The sequence below is a fragment of the Mercenaria mercenaria genome, chromosome 8, assembly GCF_021730395.1.
Source record: "Mercenaria mercenaria strain notata chromosome 8, MADL_Memer_1, whole genome shotgun sequence".
NCBI classification, from domain to species: Eukaryota; Metazoa; Mollusca; class Bivalvia; order Venerida; family Veneridae; genus Mercenaria; species Mercenaria mercenaria.
This window is the reverse complement of record NC_069368.1, coordinates 53,745,734-53,769,169: the sequence shown is the minus strand read 5'-3', so window position 1 is coordinate 53,769,169 and position 23,436 is coordinate 53,745,734. Positions and strand designations below refer to the sequence as shown.

Genomic DNA, 23,436 nt, shown 5'->3' with positions numbered 1-23,436 from the left:
TCAGACCCTGAAGCGCACTGCTAGAGGTTTTATCGCCCGGTCGAACGCCCAGATCATGGTCTGCACTGTTCCTATTTCAGTGAATACCCCTTCAAACAATAAATGGTATTGCCAAAATTGAATGATGGACCGGCCCATTTTAGAAATTTAGCAGGCTAGGTTAAAGGATGTAACAGACAAAACCAAGCATAATGGTGAATTGGGTTTAACAAACAAAATGTATTGTTTTAACCGGCAGAACGGTTGGAACAGAAGCGTGCTAAGGTTTTACTATATTAAAATTCATAAATGAAGTAGTCAAAACAAAAAAAAAATTGAAAGAATTTGCATGAAGCTATGATTTTATTTCAATACACCTGACTATCAGGAAAGAAGAATAGTCACGATAATACAGACTGTGTTCATCATCTTCTATTTAAATGGAGCCAGGGATAGTTGTTGTCTGCTTCTCTATAGAGTACACTGATAAGGCACCTGCACCTGTACTGATAACATACAGTAGCGGACTGTCCGTAGGGCTGTGCTCACTGGGAATAATCCTGAAAAAAGTTTTAAAAATCCAATGTGATTTTTTCACGAATAGTGCAAGTATTTTCACAGAATGACACGACAGAAAATGCAAATATTAGTAGATATAAGTCATTTAAATTTGACTCTTCAGATTATGATTTTTCACTGAGAAGTGATCACGTGCAACCCGTGTAAAACTGTTCAACAGACCACTGTTTTTAGTTATTTTCATTTGATGGTTAGTCTCAGTCTCTAATTGTTTAGGGATCTTTTTATGCTAACATATTGTAATCTCCATTATGTAAATATAATCAGATTGGGTGTCTGAATTAAAATATACTTGCTCATGCTCTATACCGCTATATTAAGGAATAAATTATTTGCTCGATTTATTATTGCCCATGATGTAAAGTTTGCTCGAATTTAAGATAGTTTGTTACAACAAGACAAGTTATACCCTAGGTCAGAGATGTATAAGTCACCGACAGTTCCCAAAGTTAAGTTCTGGTACAGATCTCTCCACGGATAGTCTTTGGCGCCGGATCTAACTACACTGTTGAATTGTGGGACAGGTTGACCGGAACTGACGTCAACTGTGTACACAAATAATGTCCCCGTGCTCCACGTACCAGCAACAAGAAAGATAGTTCCATTATCCTCAGCGACATCTAAGCCTGTTACTTGAGCTCCCTTGTTGATGAATTGATTTTTTTATTTATAGTACCTTTCATCTTCATTTATATTACATATTGGCATAGATAAATATCGAGAGAACAAATCGAATATTGTGAATTTTAGAAGAAAAGGTACAATGAATGTAACTAGTATAAATTTAGCCGCTGCCTTTTTGACGGAAAAAGTCGATCATGTACGGTAATTTTGGTTGTTCATTCCGACATTTCGATTCAAAGATATATTATCAATATGTCAATAAAATGGAAGCCCGTCTCATAGGACTTTTGTCTGATGAATACATTTAATCTTATTGATAAATCGTAGTGTCGGTGCCGGTAGTGACGTCACGAACAACAACAACAAAACTGAAACAACATCAACGAAACGGTGTTTAAGCAGAAAATATTCTCAAGCCCAACGGTATATAGGTTTTACTTTGACATATACACGTACACGTTAACTATAGACGGATAACCCTTAATATTGCGTAAATCTGCGTGTTGGTCACATGTGACTTTGCATCTCCTGCTATAATTTAATCAAAGCACTGAAAGTACTGGAGGATCGATTGTCTTTGAACAACACAGATTGTACAAGATTTTGACGATTAGCATTTATCAATTAACATTAGCTATTTGACATTGACGGAATCGGTTACCTAGCCACTGCCTTCTCCGCATGTAACAGTACGACTGTTTAATACATACTTCTCGTCAATTATTTCTCGAAACATATTTATTAGCCTATAATCTGTTATCCGTAAGCTATATTCTGTGTACATATGAATTAAAATACTGCAAGTAACTTAAGACAGAGCCCTTTGCAATATTTTGCGTGACCGATAAAACCATAACCCGCCATTAGTATTAGCCCGTAATTGCATTCATGAATACTTTTGATCGTTTAACTGAACTTGATGCTTTTAAGCATTTAGAAACAAATTATTGTTTAATTTACTAGTACGTAATATATTTTTCAAAAAATAAAACAACATTTCTATACAAATTTCCAAAATGAAGGTCTGTAAAGCCAGCGGAAGATGTAGTCCCTGAAATAGTTTCTGTTCCGTTTAGAAAACGTTTCAGCACTTTATAAAAGTGTTATCTAATCCAGTCCATATCTAACCATCCTTGGACCAATATCTCTTTTTTATAGGATAGATATCGAAATATGATGTCAGACCATTATAGTTTTGCTCACTGGTTTTAAGTCGGGCCGATATCATGTCTAGGTCCGATATCGATCAGGTATCAAACCGTCTATCCGTCACTGGGGATACTCCGTCTTTTACGCAGTTCACTGTTATTGACAAAAAACTCATCAACGTTGAAATCGGCATGCCAAACAGGTTACATTTATAACATTATTTTATTTAAGTTGTATTTCTTACGACATCTGGCCAATACTTGACCTTTGTTGTTTTTGATGTGTTTAACATATATGAATGGTTAGGTACTGACTAAGGGGATTTTTAATCATATCTTACACACATAACACTATGCCTAATCGTTAGGGAAAAATGGTGTGGGTCATATTTTTATATCGGGCAGACATAGCGCCTACCCGCCAATAATCCGACTGCTGTCAATCCAATATAGGCATGCAAACTGAGTGACACATCAATGAATTAGGCGCGGAGAATAATCGGTAGTAAAGTGTAACAATACTAACATGCTGTTCAAAGTGAACCTTTGATTTAAAAGTAACGTGTAATGTTCCTAGCGCCGTCATTTCATTACTGTATCAACATTTTGATGGAATACATATACATTTGTATGTAAACGCTAACTGACGGAATGAATAATTAAGAAAAACCAAAAGAAAACATCTATAAAATCGAACAAATATTTCTCATTCACAATATTTACAACTCACAACTTTCCCGTGTCTCGCTATGCTACGCTAATATAATCGTAAATGTATTAGCCAGAATCCAAAATAGTCGTAACTATATTAGCCAATAAATCTATTTATATCTTCGGCGTTTGTCCGATGACCTAGTTTTCGCGCATTAATATATTACTGCAGTCAGAACAAAAAACAACAGAAATGTATATTATACTGACTGAAAAATACGTTAAAATTGACGTTCGACAGCTGAAAATACCGTCGTGGCAAAATAATTATATTTTGATGGTTAAATAAATGTATGGCACGGAACTATTTGTACCTACGGCACTACTTTTGTTCGGTCTGCAGTAAGGAAATTTCTACATTGTTAACTTTTGGATCGATTGTGAGACAATCGATCCAAAAATGGAATGTTAAATAAAATTGTTTTAAAATGTATCTATCGTTAAGAGCCTGCCATTTATATAAAAGTCATGCATTTTCGCCAATTTTATGGTAAGTTATTCAAAAGTAATGACAGTGTATTATGAAGGACGATTAGACATATACCTGTCGATATGAAACCGCGTCTCTGTGTTGCTCAGGTGACTGGTAATATAGATTTGAAATATAATCTGTGTTAAAAACACTTTTATCATAAGCCTCCATATACTCCTCAAGGGCCCCATCACTGTCATATATAGGGGCATTTAGGTAACTGGCATCCCAGATGGAAAAACCCCGCCCGCCGAAAGCCTCGAGATGCTGAAATTTTTGGCTGAACATATTCTTCCCATCGACTGTGCTTACTTGGAGTCGACCTGAAATGAGAAAGGATATTGAAAAAAAAACTTGCATTACAGTACTTTATTACGAAATTCCTGCAGTGTGTACTCTTTTTTCAAATACTCCTGCATTACCCTGTGGATATGATGTACTTTATTGCACAAGTCCGACACTCTCCTATGGATGTGTTGTACTTTACACGTAATTCCTTTCATGTGAAGTTATCTCTTTTCTACCAACGGTTTTCGTATTGTCGTGTAAAATTGTCGTTTGGCGTGTTGGCACGTCAAAGAGAGTCAACACGCCAAAACGCTAGGACGACAATTAGTGTACCAATACGACAAAATAAGGTATTTGTCGTATTGGCGAGCTAATTAACGACACTTAGTACGCCAATAAGTAAAATATACTGAATTTGTCGTATTAGCGCGCTTATTGTCAGTCTGACATGTCTGTGCCCTTCAAACGCGCCAAAACGCCAAAATGACAAATTAGAGCATTTGGTAAAATTTCATTTTATTTATACATTAGTTCACAAGTGTATGCAAACCAAATATATTCAGAAAAGCTTTCTGGGGCCACTATCTCGAAAACCTATTCGTATCGTAAGTTAAGGTATGATTTACGATAAACCTAAGGTAAGACTAATGTAGCGTTATTTTGCTATCTCCAAACACCTCCTAAAGCCCTCATAAAGGGTTCTTAACTTAAGGTATTTGTTAGTTAGCTACGATATCGTAAGTCGTGGATTATCCATTTAGTGACGTCATTTTCGACCAACTGCACGTGTATCTGATAGCCCACAAGCTGTTTGTTGCTAAACATCATGGGAAATATGTCCATATTAAGTGAATTTTATCACCTGCAACGGTAAAATACCTACTAAACGCTATTTACATTTCATCAGACTTTATTCCGTAATAAAAAAAAAACAATTGACTAATATTTATTCAGCGATGACTTCTAAAATGTTAGAGAGTCCTATTAGCTTTACGCTCAACTAAAATTTTAAAAAGTTTGATCACATAAACCAAGTCTTGTACGGAATGTACGGTATTGTTTTAGACTAGGGTATTAAAAGAACAAATTTTATACATAATTGTATTCAAAGAACCTTTCTGCTAAACATATTCTCCACTGTATCGACTTTGCAAAATAATACCCAACATCTGCACAGGAGTGTTGTCAAAACAATCTACTGTACCGATAAGAAAAAGAACACTGTTGGAGTTCGCAATAAACAGTGTCAAACTTTTGATGAGAAAGTAGAGTTTCACGCCTTTTTCACGCTGGGGCAGAACCAAATGAAAAATAGGAGGTGCCCCAGTTCATATCGTGATAAAGACTCATGCAAGATTTTGTTTGTTTGTTTTTGGTTTAACGCCGTTTTTCAACAGTATTTCAGTCATGTAACGGCGGGCAGTTAACCTAACCAGTGTTCCTGGATTCTACCCCAGTACTAACCTGTTCTCCGCAAGTAACTGCCAACTTCCCCACATGAATTATCAGAGGTGGAGGACGAATGATTTCAGACACAATGTCTTTTATCAAATCGTCACGGAGAATATACGCCCCGCCCGGGGATCGAACTTGCAACCCCGCGATCTGTAGACCATGCTCTCTCTATTTAGCTAAGCGGGAGCGTCACAAAATTCCGACGGACAGACCAACGGACGAACGGACGACAGGACGCACAATACCAAATCTATATGCCCCCTCAACTCTGTTGTGGGGGCACAAAACCTGTGCTTTTTCATCTATAAAACAGATAAAAACACTAAATGTATCCATCTATACGGAATAAGTTCATGTTAGTTGACACGACTGGATGGAAAAACAGCTTCAATGAATATATTTCGCTAGTTTCAGCGTGGTACAATAAGAAACAAACAGATTCATCTTCAGATAGGTCGAAAAATGTAAGATTTTATACGCTACGAGGTTTCTAAGGGGTGGAATTTTCAGCCACAACTTAGAGGACATTCACGAAGTGTTGTAAATAACGAGGCTTTCGAGATAGAGAAAATATCTGCTACGAATACTTTACGGACCATTTACGAACATGTTGGGACTAAATGTACCTTTGAGTTAGTGGCCCTTGGAGGATAAATAGAAGTCACTTCCTTGTTGTTTCCTAGTGTAGTCATCACTATACTGACATTTGAGTAATTGATGTAAAAACTAAGGATAACTATATTACCTATAACATTGTATTAAACTATATTTAGCAAAAACTGTGATAAAATCATATCTGACAATAACAGTTAAACGGACATCAGAGCATCCAATATGATGCAAGTAAAAAAACTTCAAACACCATACACCCCCACCACTGGACTTTTTTGTTTGAAATTTTTGACAATGTATTTCATATAATTAACAGTACAATCATGACATCTTTACATAACCAAGTTCTGTTGAACTATTATTATATTATTCTAAAATGTACCGTCACGGTGATACATGAATTCCTCTATAGATTGTCTGTTACTCGATATAGACATTTTGAACAAGGTTATTGCCAAGCTTCATTCGAGGCAACGCCCATATTCCACGGGTTCTTATGATTTGCTGCAATTGTTTATACATACCTAACATTTCATCGTTGTTTACGTTTGCCACTAGATCAGTTAGTGTAGTATCAATACTTTTACCTGTAAAATGACAGTGATTTTTATATGCTATCTTTGCTTTGCTTTAGATATAAATATAACGTTGACTACAAATTAACAAAAAACTCTCAGTAAAATGAGTACGATACTATTCTAATAAGGGATTATTGTATAAAAGCCTTAGCTTACACATCTGGATTTCAGGGAAGTAAGTTCTTTTTCGACGTATTGTCAACAGTGACAAGAAACGCTAGTTTAAGCATAAATCATAAGAATATACCCGCAAGTATTATATAGTGCATATGACATTCAAACACATATCGAAACAGATATCTGAATTGTGTTTTGTCTGTTAATTTGTAACGGTTGTAGAAAAAATTCCCTCGGTCTACGCCCTCATAGATTATCATGCATGCGTATTTATGCACTACGATATTGTAAAAAAAAAAAAAAATATGCTCTCATATTTATAACTTCTTAATTAATTTATAAGATAAAATAAACATAGCTACTTAGAGATTTTGCAGCGGCCATATCCGTCCAGCTAAATCCATGTTTGGAGCTAGTGAAACTTTTCACAGCCCCAGTATCGGCAGTAAATAGGTATTTCTTTCTGTTCACCTGGAGAGATTTGATCACACCTGGTTGACGTAATGACTGAAGTCCGGAAAACGTTCTTCGGTGAACACCTGAAGACATGGTAAAATATAAATGTATGAGGATTTTATTGGTACAAGTTCAATCAGTCCAGTGAAAACGAAAGAAATAAATAACTTTACATAAAGCATCAAAACTTTGGATAATATAAACGTCTGTCCAAAACTTTACAAGCCTTATTTGGATGTCTCATAAAAAGTTAAATCATGTTTCCTAATGTTTAATTTATGATATATCGGATTTAAGAATTAAGGACAATATTGGCCATTCTAAAATGATTTTCCACTTTAAATCATCTTATGAGATCCCTGAAGCAAAAGTATGTTTATTCTGCAAAAACAGTGTCTGTCCTTTGGAGTAAAAAGTGGAACATGAAAAAAGAAACTGACTAGTAAAATAGTTGACTTTTCAAACGGGCCTGTATTCATGGTATCAGATACTGAAATACTATCGAAAATTAAGCCTAAGATTAATTTCTTTTCTCAAACTTTTCTTTTCTTTTTGAAAAGGTGATTCAGAAGGCTGTTTTCACATCGTATCCGATGTTAAATCAATCTAATATGTTTCATTTTGTTGACTTGATGTTATTTTTAAACCATCTTACATTCAAAACCTACATAGACATACAAATATATATTCAATATAAGTGGACAGACTCATTTCATTCCAATATTTTAGACCATGAGATATGCCAACAGGAGTGGAACGAAAATGGTGTCTTTCGGTGGTGTAAGTGAGAAAATTGTGTCTATCGGGTAAATATTGTGGGTTTTGTTGACAAATTATCACCCCAGGAGGGGAATTTTGCCAAGTTAGTGAGTTTTTCTTTTACTTTGGAAACATAGCATCCGTGCATTATGTGACCACGCTATCCTTTCTTCCCGGAAATATACCCCGAATCTTTACCTGACACCGTAAAGAAATTATTGATCGCTTCTAGCTTGCAAATATAAAATGTTACAACTGAAAACGGTTCAGCTATCAAACTTTCCTTGTACATTGGAATGGTATTATACTAGTAACTCTTACACACTACAGACTGACCCGAATAGAGTTCAAATTGTTTCAAAGTTCCCTGTAAGATACTGAAATCGGCGTACACGAGAAACAATCGACAATGAAAGGTTCTTGCGTCGTAATTAAGAATTAATAATTCCATAGACTTGGCTATAATAAATTTGGCCGATGTTGTACCGTTTGTTTTACAAAAAATCGTTGGAAAAGTGAACTTGAGCAGGACATTAAGGACGCTCGCTACAGTTTCGTTTTTTTTTCTCAATAATAGATTTTGATGAAATGTTTTGTATTAAAAGATCATGTTATGATGTATTGAAAAATGAAATAAAAATACTAGGTCACCAGTTTTGTTTCAATTTAATTTGCCCCTAGATATGGTGCTATTTTAAACATTTTTCAAAACTTCTGTAATCCTAAAATATATTTCAGTAAAGTACAATAATCAGCATAAATTTGATTATCTAAGCATTTTTATAACGGAAAACAATATATCTATTTGAAACATGCTCAGAGAATTCAAAAGAACATGATTTAGTAAAGAAAGGAATACTTGTTCAGCAGTACCAAGGGCTATTTTTGCATATTTTTGTCAGTTTTAAGTTGGTACTTCTGCTATTTTATCTAGTTTCACATAATAGAATTTAATCAAACTCTGCACATACTTTGATTATGTCTACCTAATCTAAAACAAAAAGAAAATTGATAGGTCACCATATTAGATTTCGCTTAAATCAAATTACAACGAGGTGGGGTGTGGCGGGCATTTATACAACGCAGGTTGGCACGAAATACCCTTTCAGTGTTTGAGCAAGTGACTTAGAAATGTATATATAAAATTATCAAACGGCAGATTTCTTAATAATCGGATTTTAAGGTGTTTCTGAAGCATTTTGATGGCATAGAACGATGAAAGTTTCCGCCTTATTTTTTAACAAAACCTATAGTTTACGAATGTACGGTACGGGTACGGTACGGGATTAGAAACAGCTGTGACTCAATGCAGAATTGGAGCGTTGGTATAAGGTCACAATAGCCTAAATAGTTTCCCCTATATATTCTATATAAAACTGACCTTTTTCAAAGAGCTACCAAACATAGCTAGACCCATTTCAGAGAACAAATCCTTACCTCATTTTAAAGAGTTATGATAAAACTGATATAAAATGAAGAGAAAAGTAGGGGTCATGTATCTTCTAAGAAAGATTTCTCTGGTCACATTTACTTACTGTAAACTGACATCAAAATCACACTGCTGTGACCTGGAAGTACTACTCATACTAAAATGGAGCTTGACTTCACCAAATACAACCTGCACTCCCATTTTTCCTACCAAAATGTCAACAATACATCCACAATGAAATTTAAACAAAAACTAGCCTCAATTTAGATCTCTGTTGCCATGCCAAGTGAAAAATTAGTGTTCAAATACCTGGCAGCCATTACGCGACTAGACCAGATGGCTCCCACGCTGGTTCCTTTAGTTTAGTTAGGCCTATAAGAAAAACTGTTTTTCTGTAATAGTCTCAATTTCATTTGTATAGTACCAGTAACACATCTGCATGTAAAATACCAAGTTTCAGCTTGATTAAATCAGTTTTCCAGGTTTTATGGCATTTTCAGTAACGTGTGTCCCTGCGCCAATTTTCCTTCAAAACTGATGTCGCGACATAACTTTTAACCAGTTCTTGTAGCCAGAGCTGGTTTTTGCCCTATTTCATAAATTTTCACCATAATTTGCAAGCAAATTACACATTAACACTTTGAAATATACCAAATGTCCCCTCTGAAAGGTATAGATGGGCACAATTTAGAGAGCAAATTTGCATTTTTTAAAAAAAATACCCCCAATACAGTGAAAATGTGATTTTTTGGGTTTTTACCAAATTTTGCAGCAAAATTTCAATGAAATGCTCATTTTTTACCAAAATCTGACCAAACTAGTTCATTTATATCAATATCTGGACAAATCTCATTTTTTGCCCACATTTTCTTATAGGTCACAATAGCCTAAATAGTTTCCCCTATATATTCTATATAAAACTGACCTTTTTCAAAGAGCTACCAAACATAGCTAGACCCATTTCAGAGAACAAATCCTTACCTCATTTTAAAGAGTTATGATAAAACTGATATAAAATGAAGAGAAAAGTAGGGGTCATGTATCTTCTAAGAAAGATTTCTCTGGTCACATTTACTTACTGTAAACTGACATCAAAATCACACTGCTGTGACCTGGAAGTACTACTCATACTAAAATGGAGCTTGACTTCACCAAATACAACCTGCTCTCCCATTTTTCCTTCCAAAATGTCAACAATACATCCACAATGAAATTTAAACAAAAACTAGCCTCAATTTAGATCTCTGTTGCCATGCTAAGTGAAAAATTAGTGTTCAAATACCTGGCAGCCATTACGCGACTAGACCAGATGGCTCCCACGCTGGTTCCTTTAGTTTAGTTAGGCCATAAATAACAGACTCCAGTATATGTCGGATTGAAGCAATTTGAACTAAAAGTACTTTAAATGTATATATTTTGTAACCATGGTGATACTTACCCTAACCTTTAGTCAGTATATTATACATTTTGTACATTAAATGTATGCGAACATACAATAATTTGCGAATTTTTGCCGTACGCGACATTAGATAATCACTTCCGGGCATGCGCAGACGACCGCACCAACACTGCAATGAGCTACATCGAAACCAAATTGGCACGGTGTTGGTGTAAATATCCACCCGTCCGGAAAAACTGTAGCGAGTGCCTTTAAAAGATCATGTTATGATGTATTGAAAAATGAAATAAAAATACTAGGTCACCAGCTTTGTTTCAATTTAATTTGCCCGTAGATATGGTGCTATTTTTAACATTTTTCAAAATTTCTATAATCCTAAAATATATTTCAGTAAAGTACAATAATCAGCATAAATTTGATATCTAAGCATTTTTATAACGGAAAACAACATATCTATTTGAAATACGCTCAGAGAAATCAAAAGAAAATGAATTTGTAAAGAAAGAAATACTTGTTCAGCAGACCCAAGGGCTATTTTTGCATATTTTTGTCAATTTTAAGTTGGTACATTTGCTATTTTATCGAGTTTCACATAACAGAATTTAATCAAACTCTGCACATACCTTTGGTTATGTCTACCTAATCTAAAACAAAAAGAAAATTGATAAGTCACCATATTAGATTTCGCTTAAATCAAATTACAACGAGGTGAGGTGTCGCGGACATTTATACAACGCAGGTTGGTACGAAATACTCTTTCAGTGTTTGAGCAAATGACTTAGAGATATATCAAATGATCAAACGGCAGATTTCTTAATAAGCGGATTTTAAGGCATTTCTGAAGCATTCTGATATCATAGAACGATGAAAGCTTCCGCCTTTCTCCGAACAAAACCTATAGTTTACGAATACGGATGTACGGTATGGGTACGGTACGGGATTAGAATCAGCTGTGACTCAATGCAGTGTTGGAGCGCCGGTATAAATTAAAGACTCCAGTATATGTCGGACTGAAGCAATTTGAACTAAAAGTACTTTAAATGTACATATTTCGTAACCATGGTGATACTTACCCTAACCTTTAGTCAGTATATTATACATATTATACATTAAATGCATGCGAATTTGCGAATTTTTGCCGTACGCGACATTAGGTAATCACTTCCGGGCATGCGCAGAAGACCGCTCCAACTCTGCAATGAGCTACATCGATTAGAAACACAACCAAATTGGCACGGTGTTGGTGTAAATATCGACCCGTCCGGAAAAACTGTAGCGAGCGCCTTTAACTGTTTATCTTTGTATAAAGCATTCAATAACTTTTACGGGGCCAGTATGCAATGTTTCCAAAGTAAAAGAAAAGCTTACTTAATTGGCAAAATATCCATCCTAGGGAAATGATTTGTCAAGAAAATTCGCCATGTTTACCCGATAGACACAATTTTCTTACTTAAACTACCGAAATACACCATGTGCTAGGCATGCGTGTTTTATAGATAAAGGTCCATGAAACAATAAATAGACATTATGAGGGTGAAACCTTCTCGGCCGGAATTGAATTTCTTACAAAAGTTTACCTGATTCAAGGAACATAGGTGGTTGTCTTTTTAAATATATTTCCGCAAGCAATGTAATAATTGTTAAGCAAAAGCCTTTAATCTATAAAGCAAAGCTTCTTTCATGTAAGCTAAAGGAGTGTAAAGATAGTACGATTTGTTCGACTTGGCTATAGAGTTTTTTGCTAAGCAATCGCTTTACCTCCGTCACGATCGCTAGCGTCTAAACTATTTGTAGATGTCGTCCATAATTTCCTAGGTAGTGGATTAATGCTGGATACTACTCCGTTATTAATATCTATTACAGCCACAGCGTTGTTTTCCTATAAATATATTCCATTCTAGATTTATTAATTTACCCATTTGCAAAGCCTGACACTATAAAGCTTTGTATCTTTCACTTCGAGTCCATATTTAATTTACACAAACAAACATATACACAATGACGAAATACACTTATACAATAGGAAAGTATAGCATGTCCGTTACTTGGATTGTTGAAGCAACCCATCTACAATACTTTTTCCATTACATCTTCTTTTTGATGCGGGCCTACTTTGGGGTGATCTTTGCTTCAGGGAAATTGACCGCTACCTTTAACTTTTATGACACATCGTGGTGAATATTTCTTCAATCCGTTTCAACAAGTAAGTAACTAGTGTATCTGGATTATTTCAACTTTGGATCAGAAAAGGACTATAGTTCTGATTCAGTACAAATGTATTATATAGGTGTAATTCGCCAACACACATTTCAGTCTGATATACAAGACTTACTCGGTCCACCACTTGATAAGTTTGTATCATTGAAACTAGGGAATACAGGCTAAACTGAACTAATCTTCAGACAGTTGAAATAGAACTAATTTTCGGACAGTTGAATATTAAATTCTGATTTCTGTTGGATTTGTACCGGATGCTACATTTATAGCACATAATTATTTTTGAGAAAAATATTGTTGACAGAGAAGTTACAGCAAAACTTTGAAACCAGTTACGTTTACCATGCTGATATCATAAGTTTCATAAAAAATCTATAAAAACACAGTTAATAAAAATCAATAGCATGAAGTCAAAATCAGCTTAACTGTTTCAATTGTTGTTTTTTTTTGTATGTGTGTTGTTTTTTTTCAATGATACAGGTTGATCATGAGACAGACGACAAAAGCAAGCTTCAAAAGGCAAAAAACAAAAAGCAAGCAGCAGTACCGGAAGTTCCATTACCTCCGTCTCGGTCGCTTACATCAATGCCATGTGTGTTCCAGAACTTATAAGGTAATGGACTGACACGGTCAACAACACCATTGTTTACATTTACCTGTGCAATGGCATTATTTTCCTGAAACATAGACATTTACAATGCGAAAAACACTATTTTCCTAAACATCGTTTTCTTAACTATGCGACAGCACTATTTTCTTGAAACACATATAGTTTACAATGAAACAGCACTATTTTTCCTGAAACACAGACAGTTTATTGTGCGACAACACTAATTTCCTGAAATACAGACATTTTATTATGCAACAGCACTATTTTCCTGAAATACAGATATTTTACTGTGCGACAACACTATTGTCCTGAAACGCTGACATTTTTTTTATGCAACAACACTAATTTCCTGAAATACAGACATTTTATTATGCAACGACATTAATTTCCTGAAATACAGACATTTTATTAGGCAACGACACTAATTTCCTGAAATACAGACATTTTATTATGCAACAACACTAATTTCCTGAAATACAGACATTTTATTAGGCAACGACACTAATTTCCTGAAATACAGACATTTTATTATGCAACAGCACTATTTTTCCTGAAACACAGACATTTTACTGTGCGACAACACTATTTTCCTGAAATACAGACATTTTATTATGCAACAGCACTATTTTTCCTGAAACACAGACATTTTACTGTGCGACAACACTATTTTCCTGAAATACAGACATTTTATTATGCAACAATACTATTGTCCTGAAATACAGACATTTTATTATGCAACAACACTAATTTCCTGAAACACAGACATTTTATTATGCAACAATACTATTGTCCTGAAATACAGACATTTTACTGTGCGACAACACTATTGTCCTGAAACGCTGCCATTTTATTATGCAAAACACTATTTTACTAATACACAGAGTATAAATTTTACAATGCTCTCCTAACACACAGACATTTTACAATGCAACAGCACTATTTTCCTGAAACACAGACAATGAAAAAAGAAACGACATCATTTTCCTTTAACATCTTTAACATCTTTATTTTACTATGCGACAACACTATTTTAATGAAACACAAATATTTTACAATGTAACAGCACTATTTTTCCTGAAATTCAAACATTGATCTCTGCAACAACACTATTTCCTGAAACACAGAAATTTTACAATGCAACAGCAGTATTTTCCTGAAATACAGACATTTTACTGTGCGCCAATATTTTTTCCTGAAATGCAGTCAGTTAACTATGCAACGACACTATTTTGTTGAAACACAGCCAGTGCACTATTCAACAAAACTATGCCAGAAATACATGCAATTTACTAAGAAAGTGCGATAGTTTCTTAGAACTCATTAGTCTAAGTTCATTCTATTTTCTTGAACACACTTCTTTGCGGAAGGTCGATGACCCTGCTAAACGCCACCCTGTGTCCTTCGTGCACTTGGTCGTTTCAACAGCGGACCTGGGTCGTTTTTGCCTTTAAAGAGATTGGTGTTTTTGGCAAAATGCAATGAAACACTCATATTCAAAGAAGAATTAGAACATCTTAAACTTTTAAATGCTCTTACCAAATACAGTACCTCTATAACCTTACCTCCGTGAAATCTATACAAGAAAATTTACTTTCTAAAATATCTAAAATATCTCTTAGATGGTTTCACCTATTTTAAATTGGTGCAATGGACGAAGTAAGCTGTTACAAAGCATAAAACAAACTCCAATGATATTAAGTGGTTACCTTTCAAGGCATAGGTCTGCGTAGTATTAACACATATTTGTGAATAGCAAATTAAATCTTATCATAGTTCCTGTCATTCTCATGAAGGCTACTCTAAATAGTTACTATTAGTGCTGTAAATATGCAAATTGTAGAAGAAAAAACTTCAACCATGAGAAATCAAATTTGATGTTTGATTTTGTATTTGATTTCTCCATACACACTGTCCATTTTAAACATCATTTTAAAGATCTGGAGTCATGGTTTAAAGATCTTTAATATTCAACATTATATTAATCAACTTTGAACTTAGCTTAAAAATCTGCGTTGAAAAACAGCCAAATTTTCTTTAAATGAGTCGCACCATGAGAAAACCATCATAGTGTATTTGCGATAAGCATGGATCCAGACCAGCCTGCTCATCCGCGCAGTCTGGTCAGGATCCATGCTGTTCGCTTTCAAATCCTATTGCAATTAGATAAACCGTTAGTGAACAGCATCGATCCTGATCAGACTGCACGGATGCACAGGCTGGTCTGTATCCATGCTGGTCGCAAATGCACTATGTTGGTTTTCTCGGGGTGCGGTTCGAATCGCGATTTGTGTCTCCTTGTAAAATTTCATTATCACCGAACAAAGGAATAAGATAACCAACATTATTTATTCTTGATAACTTCCTCCCAAGCAATCAAAAAGAAAATGAATAAAACAAAACAAAATAGATATTTACTTTTACGGATAAAATTACACCGTAAGCTGTAAAATCACAGTGATATTGAGATAATATTATCAAAATTCCGAAAGTTCTTACTGCAAAGGCTGGAAACATACATAGTGATAAATAATGTTGAATGATTCTCGGTACAAACATTATATTATCAATAAAGATCAACTGTATGTAAACCTGAAGTGTGACGTAAGCTGTTCGACCGTCGCTACTAATTGTGACATATTCTGGTTCTACATCCTGGGCTACTGTTGTCATTGGTGATACCATGCTACTGGGTATGTATAGTGATGGAGTTCTTAAATTCTGGCTGAAATAAAGTAAGGAAAATGTTTATTCTTATCATTTTCCCACGGATAAGGTGATGTGTATATCAGACATTTTATATTCAATATAGTCATAAAAGCGAATGAAAATGGTTTGGTTAAAGCGGCTGGCCTCCAGATCGTTCGACAACAACAACAACAAAAAATTATTAGATATCTTGAAATAAATGCTATACTTCTTAAGAAGGCTTTAAAACTTAATTACTGACAAACTTTATGTTACGGAAACACAGGAGAGTTTGCTGTTTTACTACTTTTTACGATGAAAATCGAAAAGCGTTTGTCACACTTTTACTCCAGGTAAACTATCTCGATTATAAATATCCATATTTTGAAATCATTATGCACAACTTCAGCTTTAGCGCTATTGGTTACGACAACGGGAAAATGTCTTTATTGCAGCGGTGGTCCGGGGTTCGATTCCCGAGGTGGTCATCTTTTTTTCTTGATTTGGAATTTTAAAACATTTTAGAAACAAGCATTCATATTCTAATGTTCATAATATGACCAAACTTCAATTTGAAGGAAATATTATTTTTACCCAAATCTGGAGATCAGGGCCTTTAAGGTATTAGACCCGTAATAGAGTATCTTCTTTTGAAGAGTTTTACATTCCTACCATAAACATACTTTGAATGAAATTTTCCAGGGCTTGGGGTGGGGGGGGGGGGGGGGGGGGGGGGGGGGGGGGGTGAGTGGGGGCGTGTTAACCCCCAAATGGACCAAAATATTTTCCCTTATTTTCGTTTTTCAAGTAAGTGTTTAATTTTTCAAGACTTATTATTGATTTACCTGTATTGTACAAAATTGGAAATTTCTCATTTGATAAGCGATTTAATGCTGTTCAAAGTGAATTTACTTCTAAAAGAGAGAGGACAGAGTCAGACATCTTTATAATACTGAGGTACAAGCGATAAAAGTTCCCTATTTTGTCTTCACTTTTTAGATTACATATTGTGAAAGAAATGTAGGTAGGTTTAGCTTCTGCTCCGAGGTTATGTTTTAATGAAGTGAGCCGTGCCATGGGAAAACCAACATAGTGGGTTTGCGACCAGCATGGATCCAGACCAGCCTGCGCATCCGCGCAGTCTGGTCAGGCTCCATGCTGTTCGCTGTTAAAGCCTATTGGAATTTGAGAAACTGTTAGCGAACAGCATGGAGCCTGACCAGACTGCGCGGATGCGCAGGCTGGTCTGGATCCATGCTGGTCGCACACCCACTATGTTGGTTTTCCCATGGCACGGCTCAAGTGTGCAAAATAAACAGTCCCACAGGACTCGACCTTAATGTTTCAATGTTGGAGTTAGAATTCTGTTTCATTAAATTCATTTGCTTGAGGAAACCCTGGAAAATATGATATTGACATTTTTATTTTGTGTTTTATTATTGTTTACCAATAGATAAATGTTTTTTTTTAACCTTAATGGTATGACGAATTCTCTGCAAACGTTTTGGACAGTGGCCATCACTTTGAAATTTGTCTCTACATGAGCTGAGGAAATACCATAAATACCATAAATTATGCAAAATTTATAAATAAAAAAAGAACTGCACGGTAAATGTTTTAAAAATATTGCAACACTGTGAAACATGGTCAACTTTAAGAATATACAATATATAAATATATAATATTAAACATTAACATTAGGGGTCCAAAACCTTAAAATGCAAGCGTTACATGATGTATGCCGTTTTCACACACCACATCAATTTTGTTGTATAGAAGATCATAAATGGATAATCTACTTGGCCAATAGTTAATTTAGTGTTTGTTTGGTAAAACGAACAGATGTACTAAACATACAGATGGACATTTTGAAAGAAGTGTTTATTTCGCGTTAATCAAAAATACTTTGATTAACTCTACAAATCAAAACAAAACAAATCAAACTGATAGACCTACTTGTAGTTAGGCTGCCCAGTATTGAATGCTGAAAAATCGACCAGTCTGACAGAAGGGTTGCCTGTTTTCTCTCCGTGTATGATAGTAATAGAACCCTCGGGATCCATGTATTTCCCAGCCTCATCTTTGCCTGCGATACCTTCGTTAGCTACTATAACAGTTCCACAGTCGTCTGTAAACTTCAAGTGGTTTGGATGGGGTCCAACTGCAAAATGAAAAGAAAAAATAGATATAAAAGTAGGTTAAGTAGTGTTACAATAATGCTTGACAATGTTTTAGAAACTGCGGTTAGCTAGCCTCACGTTGCCATTTTTTTCCCTTCAATAAAGGCACTTGTAACAAAAGCGACATATTTTCGCTTAGGTAGTACAAACGTACAGAACAAAACATATTGTAATCCCCATGTAGAGATCCAGAGGGGACTGCTAATTTTTTTCCACCTCGTATATATATAAGTAAGCTGTACAAACTTACATTTTTATATGCAAGTGTCTTCATAAAATTATGCGATTTGTGAAAAACACATTAGATATTTTCCATTAATGAAAAGTAATCATAGATAAGAGATTAATTACCTGTCACATAACCATCGAGTGTCATGTCTGTTGCCCCAGAGTTTTTAGTGTATGTATGATAATAGCGTACGTGACCTTCGTTTATATCCGTCTGTGCGGCTAACGCCACTGCGATCTCGTCACCACATATGTCAATAGATCTAGGCACTCCTTCTCCTTTGGTGAATTCATGTATGAACAATACCTTAGGATTACTTGGATCGGCAATATCTACAACATGCATGTAGTGACTTTTCTCTCCTGTAAAAAAAACCAAACAAACTTTCTAAATATCTTTCTAATTAGTATGCATTTATGTTTTATCATTCAGGGTGATCTAACATGTAGCGAGACAGTTCTTGTATGTTTCAACGATAAACAGGGAATACAATATTCATATATTCTGAATGTCGATAATTTTCCAAAACCTACGAACATAAATCCTAGGCCAAATTAGGCGTACTAATAAGATATACATTAAGGTATTGGACCCCTAATGGTAATGTTTTAAAAATGGCATTTGCTTGGTATATTCTTAAAGTTGACCATTTTTCACACTGTGTTGCAAATTTTAAACAACTTTTACCGTGCCGTTTTTTGTAAATTTTGTATAATTTATGGTATTTCCTCGCGCTCAAGAAGAGACAAAATTCAATGTGATGGCCACTATCTAAAACGTTTGCAGAGAATTCATTACAGCATTAATTTTGATAAAAGAAACATCAAACTATTGTTAAACAATTATAAAACACAAAATAAAACTGTAAAAATCATTTTTTTCTAGGGTGTCTCAAGTAAACAGATTTAATGAGACGGAATTCTAACTCCAACATTGAAAAATTAAGGTCGAATCCTGTGGGTCTGTTTTGAATTTTGCTCACTTCATTCAAAAATAACCTTGGGGCAATAGTAAAACCTACCTGCATTTCTTCCACAATATGTAATCTAAAGAATGAAGGCAAAATAGAGAACTTTTACCGCACGTAACTCAGTATTTTTAAAGATGTTTAACTCTACCCCTCCTGATTCAGAGATAAATTCACATTGAACAGCAAAAAATCGCTTATAAAATTAATTTTTTTCCACTTTTGTACAAAACATCCATAATCATTCTTAAAAGAAGTAAAACTTACTAGAAAAAAGGAAAACATGGGGGGAAAAATTTGGTCCCAGTGGGGTTTGAACCTGCACCCCCTGAAAATTGTAGTCAAAGTAGGTTTATGGTAGGAATTGAATACTCTTCAAAAAGGAGATACCCTATTACGGGTCCAATACCTTAAATGGAATAACAGGAATGCTGATAAAAGCTATTCGACAGAATTTACTTCACCAGAATATTTTAACTGGCAAAATGCTATAGAAATCTGTCGAATAATTCAGCCGAAAGAAATCGAGTTATCATCCAAGCAAAAAGGTTATTATTTCTATTACTGATATTTCATATATCTTAAAAGTCTGAGAAAGAAAGATATTTTAAAGATGTTTAACTCTGCCCCCCTCCTTCTCTATCAAAGGTAAATTCACTTTGAACAGCAAGAAATCACTTATCAAATGAAAGGTTTTTCAATTATGTTAATTAAATCAATAATAAGTCTTGAAAAAGTAAACATTTACTACGAAAAAAAGGGGGAAAAATTGATCCGACTGGGTCCCAGTGGGGCTTCATCCTATTCTCCCAGAAAAAATTAAGTCAAAGTAAGTTTATTGTAGCTTCAAAAAGGAGGTACACTATTATACGGGTCATACCTAAGAAAAAAATATTGTTGTAGATAGAAGAGTTCATAGCACTGACGGATTCACTTTATTATTTCTTTCTACTACAATTACTAACATTTAGCCTGCTGGAGGCAAGTGACTATGCCTTTGCGACCAGTGCAGACCAAGATCCGTGCAGGCTGATCATGGTCTGCACTGTTCGCTTTTTGATCAGTAGATTTTCAGTGAACACCCCTTCGAATAATTAATGTCACTGCCCTTATTGAATGATAGAGCAATCAATTTTAGAAATTTAGCAGGCTAAAGTCCAACTAAATAGCTTTACTAAATTGCTTTCAAAGTGACATAAATCTTGAGCCGAACAGTTTTTATACTTCTGCTGAGGAAAATGGGCATGAAGTAATTGAAAGTGGGTCTTGACTGCAACTGAATATTTTTATCAAGAATATTTGAAGTTGTGATTTGAACTTGCCTAAGAACAAAAATGAGTGACGCCAAATTTGAGAAATACTCAATTCTACCAGACAAAAATACCAAAATAATGTCAAACAAAATTACAATACAGTGTGAAAAATCTGCAGATGTTAACAGAGGAACTTTAACGTGATACTGTTACGTGATACCTGATAAGAATCTCACGAAGACATGACTGATGTAGAAACACTATGATATTTGGAGGTCAATGCTAAGTGCAAGTGATAAGATACGGAAATTAGAAGCTGATCCCATTTTTAGTGATCAGTAATTTCATTTAAGTGTCGATTTTCGATGTTAATACTGAAGAGATTACATATATGTAAATGTATGATATGACAGAAATGACATTATATCTAAATATCAGCTTTAGTAGTGGATATGAATTTAATCTACTAGACTTAAAACATTTTCTGATGTCACACAATATAAATGTATTTGACAACGGTCAGATAATTTTAAATTTAAGGTAGATCTACTATCTCTGTTGCATTCATATTTTGTTTTATTTCATTTTTCAAATCGACAAGTTTTTACAGACAGCAATAACTTGTATTTTACGTCCAATTTTCACATTTGCTGAAAACAATTGTACAGAATTAGTGGCACCAGAGTGTATCATGTAAATAAAATTATCTTAAGTTATAAAATGTACATTGTAAATCTGGAAAAAAAATAAAAATAAAAATATATGCCATTGGAAAGAATTTGCTTATGACATTTACCTATTATATATACAATATTGTTCACAAAGTCATAAGCGGCATCGGTTGCTGTGCCAAGGTTCAGTCCTCCATAAACATAGGACCCTCTACTGCTGCCGGTGGCAAGTTGCGTATATGACAGCTGCTTAAGAGTGTAATACCCAAATACTGTTTGAAGAAGAAAGGCCGCCAATATCAACGTTGTCACTCCCATCGTGTGTCCGCTATACAAATATAATAATGACTAACAATATTAAAACTGTTATTGTCTTTCGATGTTCTTAACAGAATGATCATTATTTCTATTATTAAATTGTACAAAAATAAACAAACAATTATAAGAAAAAGTCATGTTAACAACAATTGCACCACTACTTTAAAAACTAAACAACGTAATGGTCCAACATATTTATAGAGCTTTATTACATTATTACCTATAAATAGTAACACATTTGCTAGAAACTCTCTTCATGCATATTCAGATCATAACTGGCCCTAATGCCATTATTAATGATAATGGTCCTGACGTAAGAACATGAAATTTACGTCCGTAAACAGAAATGACGTAATATCGTTATATCATTGTTGCAGGAAAGAATAAAAAAACTTAAATAAAACTAAGTCAGTAGATGTTATCATGCATAAAAATGGCATACTGAAATTGTCTTCCTATTTATATGTAAACATGTAATAAACATATAAAATATATGGGAGAGAGATGCCTTTGAATGATGACGCCCTGGCCTCAGACGTCGGGCTGGATAAAACGGCACTGATTTTGCAAACAGGAGAGTCATTCAGAAAGATTTTGATTTTGTAAATGGTTACGGGACTGTACACCTGTTAATTATCAAAACCGAATCCATTCATGTATTTAACTCTGAAAATATGTTTTTGAAAAGTTTGAAAGTTTACCATATTCACAATCTTTAACAATGAGGTGAAAAATGACGTGCTTCATAAGTAAACAATGCCACCGTGTTACAAAAACAGAATGTTCAAATATTTTGAAGGCTTTTGCCAATAAATAGCTTTAGAATGATCGTCATGCTTCGAATAAAAAAAATGATTAAAAACTTACCGTCTCTATAAATAAGCATTTAGATAAAAAAAATTGCCAAACACCACATAAACATAAGAATAAAAGCACTTGCCAAAATATTAATAGAGTCAAAATTTATGTAAGTAAGATGTTACCCGGTATCTAACCTTCAAGAGAAGACAAGAAAGAGAGAATATTTCAATTTAGAAGGTCGTGATTAAGCTGCTGATAAGAGAAAATTCTCTGAGGGGTGACCATGAAGTTTATACATTAATGCCTGTGTTATGCAGTTATTTTTTATTCAGTATTCAACCGCGTAAAAAACCGATCCATCAGAGTTCGTGACGAGTATTATCGGCTATCTCCGCCAATGTTAAAATAAGACTATGGAATTCCAAAAAGGTGGTATTTAAAGTTGTACGGAGAAAGAAAATGAATTACTAAACCCTATGTAACATGTATAAGTCTACTGTATCATGAAAGTAACAGTTTAAAAAGTTAGTTTCAAAAATGATAAATAAAGAACACGAATTCCCAAATAATTTAAAAATAGCACAAGTGACACCTTTACATAAGAAAAAGAGTACTTTAGACAAAGGAAATTACCGTCCAGTCAGTATATTACCTGCTATATCAAAAATCTTCGAAAGAGCAATAAATACACAGTTATCCCAGTTTTTTGACCAACATTTCAATACTTATCTCGCAGCATTTAGATCAGGTTATGGCTGTCAGACAACCCTACTCAGGCTAATTGAGGACTGAAAACAAGCGCTTGATGGTAATAAATATATAGCATCAGTTTTAATGGACCTTTCCAAAGCATTTGACTGTTTACCACACGATTTACTTATTCTTAAATTAAAAAGCTA

The 23,436-nt window shown here is 34.5% G+C and overlaps 1 protein-coding gene across 4 annotated transcripts; it reads right to left on the bottom strand.

Moving 5' to 3' along the window:
* Positions 1–323: 323 nt before the first annotated feature.
* On the bottom strand, positions 324–22,752 carry LOC123566319 (mesenchyme-specific cell surface glycoprotein-like). 4 transcript variants are annotated; one of them, XM_045360291.2, is made up of 11 exons: positions 22,720–22,752; positions 21,544–21,746; positions 18,650–18,889; positions 18,075–18,279; positions 16,023–16,155; positions 13,371–13,500; positions 6,926–7,102; positions 6,393–6,455; positions 3,586–3,836; positions 968–1,200; positions 324–539 (listed from the first exon to the last, which is right to left on the bottom strand). In XM_045360291.2, exons 2-11 carry the CDS (start codon positions 21,734–21,736, stop codon positions 416–418), a joined length of 1,749 nt encoding a protein of 582 aa, XP_045216226.2. In that variant the 5' UTR covers positions 21,737–21,746; positions 22,720–22,752; the 3' UTR covers positions 324–415. The 4 variants fall into 4 exon arrangements, with proteins under 4 accessions (XP_045216226.2, XP_045216229.2, XP_045216228.2 ...); XM_045360294.2 differs by having other exon boundaries at positions 13,386–13,500; XM_045360293.2 differs by lacking the exon at positions 13,371–13,500 and adding an exon at positions 12,365–12,485.
* Between the last annotated feature and the right edge of the window lie 684 nt (positions 22,753–23,436).

Excerpts from the sequence above, each read along its gene's own strand:
- LOC123566319 (XM_045360291.2), bottom strand. The coding sequence starts at position 21,736 with ATGGGAGTGACAACGTTGATATTGGCGGCCTTTCTTCTTCAAACAGTA. Across the intron at positions 18,890-21,543 it reads CAATATTGTATATATAATAG|GAGAGAAAAGTCACTACATG; the intron begins GTAAATGTCATA and ends TTTTTTTTACAG. Across the intron at positions 7,103-13,370 it reads CGGAGGTAATGGAACTTCCG|GTGTTCACCGAAGAACGTTT; the intron begins GTACTGCTGCTT and ends CCATGTCTTCAG.